This window comes from Oncorhynchus tshawytscha, linkage group LG30, assembly GCF_018296145.1.
Source record: "Oncorhynchus tshawytscha isolate Ot180627B linkage group LG30, Otsh_v2.0, whole genome shotgun sequence".
NCBI classification, from domain to species: domain Eukaryota; kingdom Metazoa; phylum Chordata; class Actinopteri; order Salmoniformes; family Salmonidae; genus Oncorhynchus; species Oncorhynchus tshawytscha.
Window position 1 is genome coordinate 17,449,741 of NC_056458.1, and position 15,389 is coordinate 17,465,129.

Below are 15,389 nucleotides of genomic sequence, written 5' to 3' on the forward strand. Positions count from 1 at the left end.
TGCTCTTTGGTGACAACAACACCAGGCTCCAGAGCATCGAAGCTGTAAAACAGGAGATAACAACAACAAAAAAATTTAGAAAACATTACAACCTTGCATAACATCAATTCACCTCCCAAGTTTAAATAATAAGAATAATCTCATACAATCAGTGGTGATTTTAGCAGGTAAATCTTGGTGGGGAGAAAAAAAAGAAAATGTGGGATGCATGTCAGCAAAGCCACTACACAACACAACAATTGCACTATAACAATGACAAACGGTTCCCACAAACTGTTAGGGACTGCATAAAGCTGTCCCAACAGCAGAGTCCCAACAGCAGAGTCCCAACAGCTGTCCCAACACCTTACCACTGCTACACCTGGCTATCAGCAGAGCCTTGTCTGTCAGAAAAACAGTTCAATCAGCCTAATTTACTGCCTTTTAAAAAACCATGATAGCTGATGTGGCTGACTTGCTTAAACAAATGTGCTTTCTACTGACATTTTTAGATGTACACATTATGGTATGAGGGGACAACAAGCAGATAAGAGGCCATCTGTAATTTCAATTAAGACATTAATGAGCGAGCTAGGATGAACGTAGTCAATATGACTGTTTGTTCAGCACTTTTGAAATGTACAGCGACAGAATTCAGAACATGGGCCATTCTTACAGTGGGCCATTCAGAACTGCCAGATAAATAAAGGGGGCATATAAGCAGACAATGAAATCACTTATAACATTTGTTGATTACATTTCTCTAAAACAGGTTATAGGCTACATGTGCACCACCAAGTCGGAACAGTAGGCAAAATTAAGAGGGGAAAATTAAGGTGAGGCACATGGGCTACTAACAACTAACTACACAACATACACTTAGTATTACTTTCTTAGTTACAGTATACATATCTCGCTGGCATATAACAGAATTTATGCAGAAGCATACAAGACATTTTTGGACTCACCTTGTGGTGCTGTGCTCACTTGAACAGGAAGGTTGCGCGGCAGTACTTCGTGGGCAAATTTTGTCATCAAAGCCTAGCTTTCTCTGGATTTATGGTGCTTTCAAGACAATTGGGAACTCTGAAATAAACCAGGTTGAATTATGATGACGTCAGTGATCTTCATGTCGTAGCTCTAGAAAGAGACCCGAGTTCTGGATTTACACTTCAGAGTTGGATGACTGTTGAAAACGTATTTTCCCGGTCGGAGCTCGTTTTTCCGATGTAAACAGTTGTTTTAAGCAAAGCCCAAATCATGCTGGATTGACAGCATGGCCAATGTTGAATGTTTATCATTTTATGCTTGGAAAAGAGACCTTTAATCCAAGATTTAGGACCATACAGAACCCTCACTGGATATCAGGCCAGTGATGGCATTCCAATGCTTGCAGTTAGCCACTGATTTCATCCAAACTACTTATTGTTGAATTTGCGATTTCCAACCTGCTGTGTAATGTTTATGTCCAATGGCCGATGAGAACGGATACGTTTGATCTATTCTTTCTCTTCATTACTTCTCTTCATATGACAAGGATTAAAAAGGATTTGCCAGTAGATTAACAGCTTGATTCATGATGATGACGGCTAGCTAAGATTCTGAAAGTATGATGTTGACATGTCCAATTTATTTATTTTAATTTTACCTTTATTTAACTAGGCTAGTCAGTTAAGAACAAATTCTTATTTTCAATGACGGCCTAGGAACAGTGGGTTAACTGCCTGTTCAGGGGCAGAACAACAGATTTGTACCTTGTCAGCTCAGGGATATGAACTTACAACCTTTTGGTTACTAGTCCAGGTCTGGGAGGATATTGCAACAACACCTGCACAGGATTGGTACATTCGAACATCACACCTGCGGGACAGGTACAGGATGGCAACAACAACTGCCCAAGTTACACCAGGAAAGCACAATCCCTCCATCAGTGCTCAGACTGTCCGCAGTAGGCCGAGAGAGGCTGGACTAAGGGCTTGTATGACTGTTGTAAGGCAGGTCCTCACCAGACATCACCGGCAACAACGTCGCCTATGGGCACAAACCCACCGTTGCTAGACCAGACAGGACTGGCAAAAAGTGCTCTTCACTGACGAGTTGCAGTTTTGTCTCACCAGGGGTGATGGTCGGATTCGCGTTTATCGTCAAAGGAATGAGCGTTACACCAAGGCCTGTACTCTGGAGCGGGATCGATTTGGAGGTGGAGGGTCCGTCATGGTCTGGGCCGGTGTGTCACAGCATCATCGGACTGAGCTTGTTGTCATTGCAGGCAATCTCAACTCTGTGCGTTACAGGGAAGACATCCTCCTCCCTCATGTGGTACCCTTCCTGCAGGCTCATCCTGACATGACCCTACAGCATGACAATGCCACCAGCCATACTACTCGTTCTGTGTGTGATCTCCTGCCAAGACAGGAATGTCAGTGTTCTACCATGGCCAGCGAAGAGCCTGGATCTTTATCCCATTGAGCACGTCTGGGACCTGTTGGTTGAGGGCTAGGGCCATTCCCCCCAGAAATGTCCGGGAACTTGCAGGTGCCTTGGTGGAAGAGTGGGGTAACATCTCACAGCAAGAACTGGCAAATCTGGTGCAGTCCATGAGGAGGAGATGCACTGCAGTACTTAATGCAGCTGGTGGCCACACCAGATACTGACTGTTACTTTTGCCCCTCCCTTTGTTCAGGGACACATTATTAAATTTCTGTTAGTCACAAGTCTGTGGAATTTGTTCAGTTTAACACAGTGCCCTTCTTTGGACACTGTGTTAACTAACCTCCAAACGAGTTTCAATGCCATACAACACTCCTTCCGTGGCCTCCGACTGCTCTTAAACGCTAGTAAAACCAAATGCATGCTTTTCAACCGTTCGCTGCCTGCACCCGCCTGCCCGACTAGCATCACTGCTTTGGACGGTTCTGACTTAGAATATGTGGACAACTACAAATACCTAGGTGTCTGGCTAGACTGTAAACTTTCCTTCCAGACTCATATTAAACTCCAATCAATCTCCAATCAAAAATTTAATCTAGAATGAGCTTCCTATTTTGCAACAAAGCCATCTTCACTCCTTCAAAGTCGCCAAACATATCCTCGTTAAACTGACTATCCTACCGATCTTTGACTTTGACGATGTCATTTACAAAATAGCTTCCAATACTCTACTCAGCAAACTGGATGCAGTCTATCACAGTGCCATCCGTTTTTTCTCCAAAGCCCCTTACATCACCCACCACTGCGACCTGTACACTCTAGTCGGCTGGCCCTCGCTACATATTCGTCGCCGGACCCACTGGATCCAGGTCATCTATAAGTCTATGCTAGGTAAAGCTCCGCCTTATCTCAACTCACTGGTCACAATAACAACACCCACTCGTAGCACGCGCTCCAGCAGGTATATCTCACTGGTCATCCTAATTGTCCCTAGGATTTCTAAGCAAACAGCTGGAGGCAGGGCTTTCTACTATAGAGCTCCATATTTATGGAATGGTCTGCCTACCCATGTGAGAGACGCAGACTCGGTCTCAACCTTTAAGTCTTTACTGAAGACTCATCTCTTCAGTGGGTCATATGCTTGAGTGTAGTCTGGCCCGAGGTGTGAAGGTGAACGGAAAGGCTCTGGAGCAATGAACCGCCCTTGCTGTCTCTGCCTGGCCAGTTCCCCTCTCTCCACTGGGATTCTCTGCCTCTAACCCTATTACAGGGGCTGAGTCACTGGCTTACTGGTGCTCTTTCATGCTGTCCCTGGGAGGGGTGCGTCACTTGAGAGGGTTGAGTCACTGACGTGATCTTCCTGTCTGGGTTGGCCCCCCCTTGGGTTGTGCCGTGACGAAGATTTTTGTGGGCTATACTCGGCCTTGTCTCAGGATGGTAAGTTGGTGGTTGAAGATATCCCTCTAGTGGTGTGTGGGCTGTGCTTTGGCAAAGTGGGTGGGGTTATATCCTTCCTGTTTGGCCCTGTCCGGTGACATCATCGGATGGGGCCACAGTGTCTCCTGACCCCTCCTGTCTCAGCCTCCAGTATTTATGCTGCAGTAGTTTATGTGTCGGGGGTCTAGGGTCAGTTTGTTATATCTGGAGTACTTCTCCTGTCTTCTCCGGTGTCCTGTGTGAATTTAAGTATGCTCTCTATAATTCTCTCTTTCTCTCTTTCTCTCGGAGGACCTGAGCCCTAGGACCATGTCTCAGGACTACCTGGCATGATGACTCCTTGCTGTCCCCAGTCCACCTGGCCGTGCTGCTGCTCCAGTTTCAACTGTTCTGCCTGCGGCTATGGAATCCTGACCTGTTCACCGCACGTGCTACCTGTCCCAGACCTGCTGTTTTCAACTCTCTAGAGACAGCAGGAGTGGTAGAGATACTCTTAATGATCGGCTATGAAAAGCCAACTGACATTTACTCCTGAGGTGCTGACTTGCTGCACCCTCGCAACTACTGTGATTATTATTATTTGACCATGCTGGTCATTTATGAACATTTGAACATCTTGGCCATGTTCTGTTATAATCTCCAACCGGCACAGCCAGAAGAGGACTGGCCACCCCACATAGCCTGGTTCCTCTCTAGGTTTCTTCCTAGGTTTTGGCCTTTCTAGGGAGTTTTTCCTAGCCACCGTGCTTCTACACCTGCATTGCTTGCTGTTTGGGGTTTCAGGCTGGGTTTCTGTACAGCACTTTGAGATATCAGCTGATGTACGAAGGGCTATATAAATACATTTGATTTGATTTGATCCCCAAAGCCAACACCTCCTTTGGCTGCTTTTCCTTCCAGTTCTTTGCTGCCAATGACTGGAACGAATTGCAAAAATCGCTGAAGCTGGAGACTTATATTTCCCCTCACTAACTTTAAACATCAGCTATCTGAGCAGCTTACTGCAGCTGTACATATCCCATCTGTAAATAGCCCACCCAATCTACCTACCTCATCCCCATATTGTGCTTATTTACTTTTCTTATCTTTTGCACACCAGTATCACTACTTACACATCATCATCTGCTCATCTATCACTCCAGTGTTAATCTGCTAAATTGTAATTACTTTGCTACTATGGCTTATTTATTGCCTTACCTCCTCATGCCATTTGCACACACTGTATATAGACTTTTTTTTTTCAATTGTACTGCAGGGATGGAATGTAAGTCACAGAAAATTGAGGTTGTGGTGGCAGCTGCAAAGAGGTATTTGGTGTGTGAGATTTGACATCAGAAGAGTTACAGGGTGTGTTAAGTGGTAATGTCCCATCCTTTCAGGATGATTGCATGAGGTAGGAATACATACATTTAATTAGTGGAGTAGGGTGGTGTTAATTTGATTTTATATCATTTTGAAATTAGTGAGTGTGGTGTTAGATGGTAGGGTATTTATTTTAATTTTTCAAGCAAAATATAAGGAAGTTGTACTCCAATCTAGTAGGTGGCGGTAATGCAACAAATTGGATGCCAACCGCTGTTAAACTTCATAGAAGAAGAAGTATTTATTCGCGGTTTATCTTCTGCACTTGAAGTCTTCGACGGCTGTTAGTGTGAGACTCTCTCTGTACATTCTAAGCTATATATCAGTGTTCTTATTTTTCGCACTTTCTCTGGAAAGAAAACAACCCTTGTCAACATGCATGTGATAAAGCGAGGTAGGTCATTTCTAGTAGGAATAATAGCAAAAGCTCTAGCTAAGTTTGTAATTTGACTGACTCTTGTCTTTTTTTCTTACAAGCAACCTTTTGAACGTGTATTATTATATCGTTGGCTACTGTACTGTCATTAACCACGTTGAATGACTTTCCCTAATTAGGTAGCTAATGTTATTGAATGCGTTAGCTAGCTAGAGAAAGACCGCTGTCGTGTCGTTTAATAAGAACGATCAAAACAGGTTATTGACAGGCTTGCAGCAATGTTCCTTTTGTCAAACTTGGCGCCAAATTTGTCAACGTTTTGTAGTTTAGCTTGCCAGTTAGGTGCTTCTATCTAGGGCATTTGATTGGAAGTATCCGTGACTATCACATCAATTAATCATATAGCTAGTTAACATTTTCAAGTATTTATATTATACTTTTACCCCCAAAACAGCATTCTGGGTTACACAACAGGACGTTGGCTAGTATCCGTGACTATCCCATCAATTACATAACTAAATTAACTTAGTTTTTAAGCTTTGTGGCAATTACTGACATTAACTTGTAAATTCCTTTTCAATGGCGCGCACATATATTTTATTGTTGATTTTCTGCTTAACACTTCCGTCATTACATCATTTTCAGATGGGCGCGAAGAGCGTGTCATGTTTGACAAGATCACTTCCCGTATTCAGAAGCTGTGCTATGGACTCAACTCTGACTTTGTAGATCCAGTGAGTCAATATTTTATGTTCATTGTATTTCCGTTGTTTGTTAATTCTAGTGTTTCTGTGTGCTGTGTTCCTCTAACGCACCCTTTACCCTACCTGTTGTCCCACGTTTAGACCCAGATCACCATGAAGGTAATCCAGGGTCTGTACAGTGGGGTCACTACAGTGGAGCTGGACACACTGGCTGCAGAGATTGCTGCCACCCTCACAACGAAACATCCCGACTATGCCATCCTGGCTGCCCGCATTGCCGTCTCCAACCTGCACAAGGAGACCAAGAAGGTGTTCAGTGGTAAGTCTCTCTTGCAAGTTATGCATATTTCTCCATTATCAGGCTCACTCAAAGTAGCCAAGATTCAGCCTGTCCACTCATTCAGTGGCACAGATGTTGAATTTGCCAGTGAGCTGACAATCGCACTTCTGGTAACTGAAGAAATTGGTACCTAAAAGTAATTTCTAAACCCTGGGTGTAAAACTAAGGTATCTGGAAATCTCTTAATTTTTTCTGTCAATGCTGTTTTAGATGTGGTGGAGGATCTCTACAACTATGTCAACCCACTAAACAGATGCCACTCTCCCATGGTTGCCAAGGAGACACTTGACATTGTCCTAGAAAACAAGGATCGCCTCAACTCTGCAATCATCTTCGACCGGGACTTCTCCTACAACTTCTTTGGATTCAAGGTCATTTTTACAGTACACGGTTTATAAACCATAATAATTTAAAAGTAAATTCTGCAATGGTAGGAAAGTAAACACTTTTTTGTGTTTTTCTACATAGACACTTGAGCGGTCGTACCTTCTGAAGATTAATGGGAAAGGTGAGTCAGTTACATAAATTCTGTCCCTGTAAGAATTGACATCTTGTCATGATACGAACCTATGCTGCACTGGATTAGGGCTCCTCACCAGTGGCACCTGGCCAAACAGGCACATTTTCAGAGCTGTTTTTTTTTTATGTGGTTCAGATGAGCTCCATCCCTCATGCTGACCTGTTCTGTTTCTGTGTAGTTGCCGAGCGACCCCAGCACATGCTCATGAGGGTGGCAGTTGGGATTCATCAGACTGACATTGATGCTGTCATCGAGACTTACAACCTGTTGTCAGAGAAGTGGTTCACCCACGCTTCGCCCACACTCTTCAACGCTGGCACCAACCGCCCACAACTGTCCAGGTAAGCACTTCATATTTTGGATCTACTTTTGCCATTCTACTTGAAGCCATTCCGCAGGCTATGATTACTGAATTGCAGAAAATACTGACATCTTTGACAGTTCTAATTGCAAACCAGAAAAGCGCTTGATCGGTTTTAAATTATTGTCCTTTTTTGACTTTTCAGCTGTTTCCTGTTGGCCATGAAGGATGACAGCATTGAGGGCATCTACGACACCCTAAAGCAGTGTGCCCTAATCTCTAAATCAGCAGGGGGCATTGGAGTGGCAGTCAGCTGCATCAGAGCCACGGGCAGCTACATTGCTGGGGTGAGGATCACGTTCATAAATAAGACTGCCCGACTAAGTGTCAGGAGGGGTGTAGAGTGATGGGGCTATGTCTACGCCGAGGACCCAGAACAGTGGGTACTTGGCGTGATTGATGGCTCTGACAGATTGTGGGGAAAGTTTGTACATGAGAAAAAATGACTCGTGTTTCATTGATGCTTGGCAAGTCACTCAGTTACTGAGGCTTCTTTGTTTTTGTTTTTAAGACAAATGGTAATTCCAATGGGCTGGTTCCCATGCTCCGAGTGTACAACAACACGGCACGCTATGTGGACCAGGGAGGCAACAAGGTGAGAATGAAATTAGATTTGAATATGGGTTTTGTTATTGACTCTGGCCACAGGATGACATCATAGATATGCATTAGCGCTCTGCGCAGAGATGACCCACTATCTATCACCCAAGTCTGATGGCTCTGAGAACATGTATATGGTCTTTCAGACTCTGGCCTGTGTTTACTGTACTGTCATCAGGCATTTAACTCCCGCTCATTGCCCTCCTTCTCAGAGACCTGGTGCGTTTGCCATGTACCTGGAGCCGTGGCACTTTGATGTGTTTGACTTCTTGGATCTGAAGAAGAACACGGGGAAGGAAGAGCAGAGGGCCAGAGATCTGTTCTACGGCATGTGGATCCCTGACCTCTTTATGAAGAGAGTGGAGAGCAACCAGGTATGCAGCAACATTTATCAACTGAAGTATTCAAACCAGATGTGGAATTTCGTGAAATTCGAGCTCTAGTATATTTTGTACATCGCTCTTCAAGGTTGAATTAAAGAAGGGAATAAGGAGTGGTTCTGTTTAGATGAATATCTTGAAAGATATCAGTACTCAATGGTGTATCATACCCACAGGACTGGTCCCTGATGTGCCCCAGTGACTGCCCTGGACTGGACGAGTGCTGGGGGGAGGAGTTTGAGAAGCTCTATACCATGTAAGACCGGCGCTCCTGACCTGGTATAACTGCTCCATACCAGAGTACTCCCTGTGCAATGTCTCACTGGGCCTGTCTCTGTCTGTCGTCAGGTATGAGCAGGAGGGTCGGGTCAAGCGGGTGGTGAAGGCCCAGCAGGTGTGGCATGCCATTATTGAGTCCCAGACTGAGACGGGCACCCCCTATATGCTTTACAAGGACGCCTGCAACAGGAAGAGCAATCAGCAGAACCTGGGCACCATTAAGTCCAGTAACCTTTGTACCGAAATTGTAGAGTACACCAGCCATGATGAGGTGAGGGCAATCGATTACCTAAACTGTTTGAACTACTGAAGCTGTCTGAAATTGCACCCTATTCCATATTTGGTGCACTACTTTTGACCAAGTCCATACTAGAGGTCGACCGATTATGATTTTTCAACGCCGATGCCGATTAATCGGACGATTTAAAAAAATAAAATAAAAAAGTATTTATTTTTACATTTTATTTGTGTAATTACAATTACAACAATACTGAATGAACACTTAATATAATACATCAATCAAATCAATTTAGCCTCAAATAAATCATGAAACATGTTCAATTTGGTTTAAATAATGCAAAAACAAAGTGTTGGAGAAGAAAGTAAAAGTGCAATATGTGCTATGTAAGAAAGCTAACGTTTCAGTTCCTTGCTCAGAACATGAGAACATATGAAAGTTGGTGGTTTCTTTTAACATGAGTCTTCAATATGCCCAGATAAGAAGTTTTAGGTTATAGTTATTATAGGAATTATAGGACTATTTCTCTCTCTACCATTTGTATTTCATATATCTTTGGATGTTCTTATAAGCACTTTAGTATTGCCAGTGTAACTGTATAGCTTCCGTACCTCTCCTCGCTCCTACCTGGGCTCAAACCAGGAACACATCGACAACAGCCACCCTCGAAGCAGCGTTACCCATGCAGAGCAAGGGTGAGTGGCGTTTGAAACGCTATTAGCGCGCACCCCGCTAACTAGCTAGCCATTTCACATCACATCGTTACACCAGCCTAATCTCGGGAGTTGATATGGTTGAAGTTATAAACAGCAGCACTGCTGGCAAAATGCACGAAAGTGCTGTTTGAATGAATGCTTATGAGCCTGCTGGTGCCTACCATCGCTCAGTCAGACTGCTCTATCAAATCATAGACTAAATTATAATATAATAACACAGAAATACAAGCCTTAGGTCATTAATATGGTAAAAATCCGGAAACTATTATCTCGAAAACGAGATGTTTATTCTTTCTGTGAAATATGGAACCGTTTACGTATTTTATCTAACGGGTGGCATCCATCAGTCTAAATATTCCTGTTACATTGCACAACCTTCAATGTTATGTCATAATTACGTAAAATTCTGGCAAATTAGTTCGCAATGAGCCAGGCTGCCAAACTGTTGCATATACCCTGACACTGCGTGCAATGAACGCAAGAGAAGTGACACAATTTCACCTGGTTAATATTGCCTGCTAACCTGGATTTCTTTTAGCTAAATATGCAGGTTTAAAAATATATACTTCTGTGTATTGATTTTAAGAAAGGCATTCATGTTTATGGTTAGGTACATGTTGAAGCAACGACAGTCCTTTTTCGCGAATGCGCACTGCATCGATTATATGCAATGCAGGACACGCTAGAAAAACTAGTAATATCATCAACCATGTGTAGTTATAACTAGTGATTATGATTGATTAAGTTTAATGCTAGCGAGCAACTTACCTCGGCTTCTTACTGCATTCGCGTAACAGGCGGGCTCCTCATGAGGCAGGTGGTTAGAGCGTTGGACTAGTTAACCGTAAGGTTGCAAGATTGAATCCCTGAGCTGACGAGGTAAAAATCTGTCGTTCTGCCCCTGAACAAGGCAGTTAACCCACCGTTCCTAGGCCGTCATTGAAAATAAGAATGTGTTTAACTGACTTGCCTAGTTAAATAAAGATCAAATAAAGGTGTTAAGAAAAAATCAGCGACCAAAATGACCGATTTCCGATTGTTATGAAAACTTGAAATCGGCCCTAATTATTCGGCCATTCCGATTAATCGGTCGACCTCTAGTCCATACCTGTTCCCTGTATCGGGGTCCTGGTTGAAGGTAGTGGACTATACAGAGATTAGGTTGACATTTTGGACGCAACCGGAGACCAGCCTCAGTTTGTGTTATTGACTCTGGCCACAGGATGACCTCATAGATATGCATTAGCGCTCAACGCAGAGATGACCAACTACAGTATCTATCACCCAAGGATGATGGCTCTGATAACATACATACATAATCACAACGCTGTTTGAATGGCATCCTTTGATTTGTATATTGTTGAAAATAAATGTTGGATCACATCAAAGAATGTTTAAATGGCCTAAGTGTGACGCTAATCTATCTGGCTCCTATTTCCCAATCTCAGGTGGCAGTGTGTAACCTGGCATCCATCGCCCTCAACATGTATGTCACCCCAGAGAGAACATTTGACTTCAGCAAGCTGGCCTATGTCACCAAGGTCATCGTCAGGAACCTCAACAAGATCATTGAGATCAACTACTACCCTGTGGTCGAGGTAATGTCTAGCGTTCAACTTTAGTGATACTAATAATATGATCAGCAAGACTGATGATTCTACAGGTTATATCTTCATGTGGACCAGTAACTGATTGCCCCATGCTTCGCCTCCTCTCTGACCAGGCTGAGAACTCCAACAAGCGCCACAGGCCCATTGGTATCGGTGTGCAGGGTCTTGCTGATGCTTTCATCCTGATGCGTTTCCCCTTTGAGAGCGCCGAGGCCCAGAAGCTCAACACTCAGATCTTTGAGACCATCTACTACGCTGCCCTGGAGTCCAGCTGTGAGCTTGCTGCTGAGCTCGGTGCCTACCAGACCTACCCAGGCTCCCCTGTCAGCAAAGGAGTGAGTACCACCACCCTTACACCTAACTGAGATGTTAGATATCCTGTGTAGGGTTTTTGTTTAGGGTAACTAACTTGTCGATAGTTAATTTTGGATTAAGGAGAATGTTCTGGTGTGGGTCTCAGGCTTAAATGGTTATTTTCTCCAGATCCTTCAGTATAACATGTGGGACAAAACCCCAACTGACCTGTGGGACTGGACAGTTCTCAAGGAAAAGATTGCCAAGTAAGTTCTCAACCTTGTCCTCCATTTTCCAACCCAACTACAACTAGTCTCAACACATACATGACCAACCAAGTGGATTTAAATGTTGTCGCCTTTTTGATCACCACATCACTCACCCTTCTGCCCCGTCTCTCCAGGCACGGTGTGAGGAACAGTCTGCTGCTGGCCCCCATGCCCACAGCCTCTACAGCCCAGATCCTGGGCAACAATGAGTCTATCGAGCCCTACACCAGCAACATCTACACCCGCAGAGTCCTCTCTGGAGAGTTCCAGGTCAGTACCACTCTCTGTGGGTTCCATAGACCGTCAGACTTCTGCACACACAGCATACTCAAACACTAGAAGGCTCTGAGTTTGGGAGTGTAAAAAGCTAAAGTTGTGTGTATGTGAGGACTAATGTTCTTTGTGCACCTTGCAGATTGTGAATCCCCATCTGTTGAAGGACCTAACAGAGAGAGGGCTGTGGAATGAGGAGATGAAGAACCAGCTGATTGGTCAGAATGGATCCATCCAGGTGAGAACCCAGACCATCACAATCAATGAAGACCAATCAGAGTGCAATTATGCCCTTTGACTGTATTTTGTGAAGGTCATGTCTAACTTTTTTGTTAGATTTTAAAAGCGCTATCCTTTTTTAGTAGTTCTATTGTCGTTGTTCTATTGTTACTTATAGGGCATTGCTGAGATCCCAGATGACCTGAAGGAGCTGTATAAGACTGTGTGGGAGATCTCCCAGAAGACTATTCTGAAGATGGCTGCTGACCGCGGGGCCTTCATAGACCAGAGCCAGTCCCTCAACATCCACATCGCAGAGCCTAACTACGGCAAGCTCACCAGCATGCACTTCTACGGCTGGAAGCAGGTGAGTCAGCTTGCCTATTGAAGTTTCTATAAGATTGCATTTTCTTAGCCCAGGGCCATCCTTAACTGGTGTTAAAATGGCTGGCTGATGCTGCCCCTTGAAGCATTGTAGTCCGACTGAAAGTGTCGAGCATGTGTCATGAGGGGTGGAGAGTGACAGGTCTACGCCGAGGACCCAGAACAATGGGAACTTGATTGGCTAGGGAGGCAACGTATGAGGATCAAAGTAGTGCTAAATATTAAATAAACCACTAACCTCTTTTCCGCTCCTCAGGGTCTGAAGACGGGCATGTACTACCTGAGGACCAAGCCTGCAGCCAACCCCATCCAGTTCACCCTGAACAAGGAGAAGCTGAAGGAGTCTCAGTCGGCTAAGAACTTGGAGGCGATCAAGGAGCTCAACAGAGCCGCTATGGTGTGTTCCCTGGAGAACCGCGATGACTGCCTGATGTGTGGCTCTTAGACGGCACCCCACTCCTCCCCGCTCTTTAGTTAATTAACCATAGCAGTGGACCACTGAAGTCCTCAGGATCTTTGAACCCCACTGTCATTGCCTTTAGGTCAGGTAACATTATACAGTAATCTGCCCTGATGTCAGATCAGACTCTTAATAGAACAGGCTCTTATGTTTGTTGTGGGAATGCTAATGTAGCCTAACTATAGTGCTGTACAAGGTGTGCACTGTCTGCTAATACCAGATTATTAACTGTAAACTTTTCTATTTATCTTTCACAGTTACACTGTCTGTGTGGATTTGTTTTGTATAGGATTGAGTTTCCAAACTTTTTGTCTACTCCATTGTTAATATGTAAATCTAAGGATCTCATAACTTGCTGAATGAACTCAAACAAAATTTGTGTATATTATAAGTATTTTGAATTTGACCTGTGGGGAAAATAAAATTGCTTTGTATGCAGAACAAAAATATAAACGCAACATGCAACAATTTGAAGTTTACAGAGTTAATGTTCATATAAGGAAATCAGTCAATTGAAATACATTTCTTGGGCCCTAATTTATGGATTTAACACAACTGGGAATATAGATATGCATCTGTTCATCACATACTGTACCTTCAACAAAAAAAGGCGTGGATCAGAAAACCAGTCAGTATCTGGTGTGACCACCATTTGCTGCATGACATCTTCGTATAGAGTTGATCAGGCTGTTGATTGTGTTCTGTGGAATGTTGTCCCACTCTTCAATGGCTGCATGAAGTTGCTGGATATTGGCGAGAACTGGAACACACTCGTACTTGTTCATCCAGAGCATTCCAAACATGCTCAATGGGTGATCTGTGAGTATGCAGGCCATAGAAGAGCTAGGACATTTTCAGCTTCCAGGAATTTTTGTACAGATCCTTGCGATATGGGGGATCAAGGGCATGACGAAGTGCCTCAGGATCTTGTCACGGTATCGCTGTGCATTCAAATTGCCAAAATTTGTATGTAGCTTATGCCTGCCCATACCATAAACCAACCATGGGACAACGTTAACCTCCGCAAACCGCTCGCCCACACTGTCTGTCATCTGCCCAGTACAGTTAAACTGGGAGTCATCCATGGAGAGCACACTTCTCCAATGCTCATCTTGGATGAACTGTAGGTGAGCATTCCACTGAAGTCGGTTCAAGACCCTGCTGAGGATGAGGAGCACGCAGATGAGCTTCCATGAGACGGTTTCTGATAGATTAGAATGCTCACTAACAGCAATGAAAACAAATGTAACATTTCAGAGAAGCTTTTTGTGTGTGTTGGTTATAATTTTATTCCGTGTAATTATTTTTTTCCCACTTTTATGATATCCAATTGGTAGTTTAGTCTTGTCCCATAACTGCAACTCCCGTAGGGACTCGCTAGAGGTGAAGGTTAATTAAGAGCCATGCGTCCTCCGAAACACGACCCTGCCAAGGTGCACTGCTTCTTGACACACTGCTCGCTTAACCCAGCCGCACCAATGTGTCGGAGGAAACACCTTACAACTGGTGACCGTGTCAGCGTGCATGCGCCCGGCCTGCTACAGCGCAATTGGACAAGGACATCCCAGCTGGCCAAACCCTCCCCTAACCCGGATGACGCTGGGCCGAATGTGCGTCACCTCATGGGTCTCCCAGTCGCAGCTGGCTGCAACACAGACCGGGATCGATCCCGGATCTATAGCGACGCCTCAAGCACTGCAGTGCCTTAGACCGCTGCGCCACTCGGGAGGCCCAATGTAATTAAGTTTGTTCATGCAATGTCCTGTGGTACTTTTGTCAAGGTGTACAGTAGTTTAGCAATAACAGTACATGGCATAATGTGATGCTATTATGTACTTGATGGGAATTGTATCAGGAAGATGGGGCTTCTTTCACTCTTGATATTTTGAAATGGGTGATGTATATCCACAAGTTAATACATACCATTTGAAAAGTAACATATACAAAATGGAGTGTCTTGGATTTACTTATATAATAATATGAAATGCTCTGTCCAGGTTGTTTTGCCTTAAGTAACCATCTTTGTGAATACTTACCAAACGTAACACACCATACTAAACAAAGTACTTCGGATTTACATACAGAATTATACTAAATGCTCTGAGACCAGGTTGACCAACAGAGAAGAGACTGTCAGAGCAGTATAGCCAGTTTTACT

General features: G+C 44.0%; 1 protein-coding gene and 1 non-coding gene across 2 annotated transcripts; both read left to right on the top strand.

Moving 5' to 3' along the window:
• The first annotated feature begins 5,439 nt into the window (after positions 1-5,439).
• On the top strand, positions 5,440-13,699 carry LOC112228646 (ribonucleoside-diphosphate reductase large subunit). The gene is made up of 18 exons (XM_024394142.2): positions 5,440-5,602; positions 6,230-6,318; positions 6,430-6,607; positions 6,839-6,999; positions 7,097-7,136; positions 7,327-7,489; positions 7,655-7,796; positions 8,021-8,104; positions 8,322-8,483; positions 8,666-8,745; positions 8,838-9,039; positions 11,171-11,320; positions 11,446-11,667; positions 11,816-11,892; positions 12,030-12,165; positions 12,311-12,406; positions 12,566-12,754; positions 13,028-13,699. Exons 1-18 carry the CDS (start codon positions 5,584-5,586, stop codon positions 13,214-13,216), a joined length of 2,379 nt encoding a protein of 792 aa, XP_024249910.1. The 5' UTR covers positions 5,440-5,583; the 3' UTR covers positions 13,217-13,699.
• Positions 8,151-8,229, top strand: LOC112229151. Its single transcript, XR_002950127.1, has one exon. It is a non-coding gene; the product is annotated as a small nucleolar RNA SNORD83 (small nucleolar RNA).
• Positions 13,700-15,389: the final 1,690 nt, after the last annotated feature.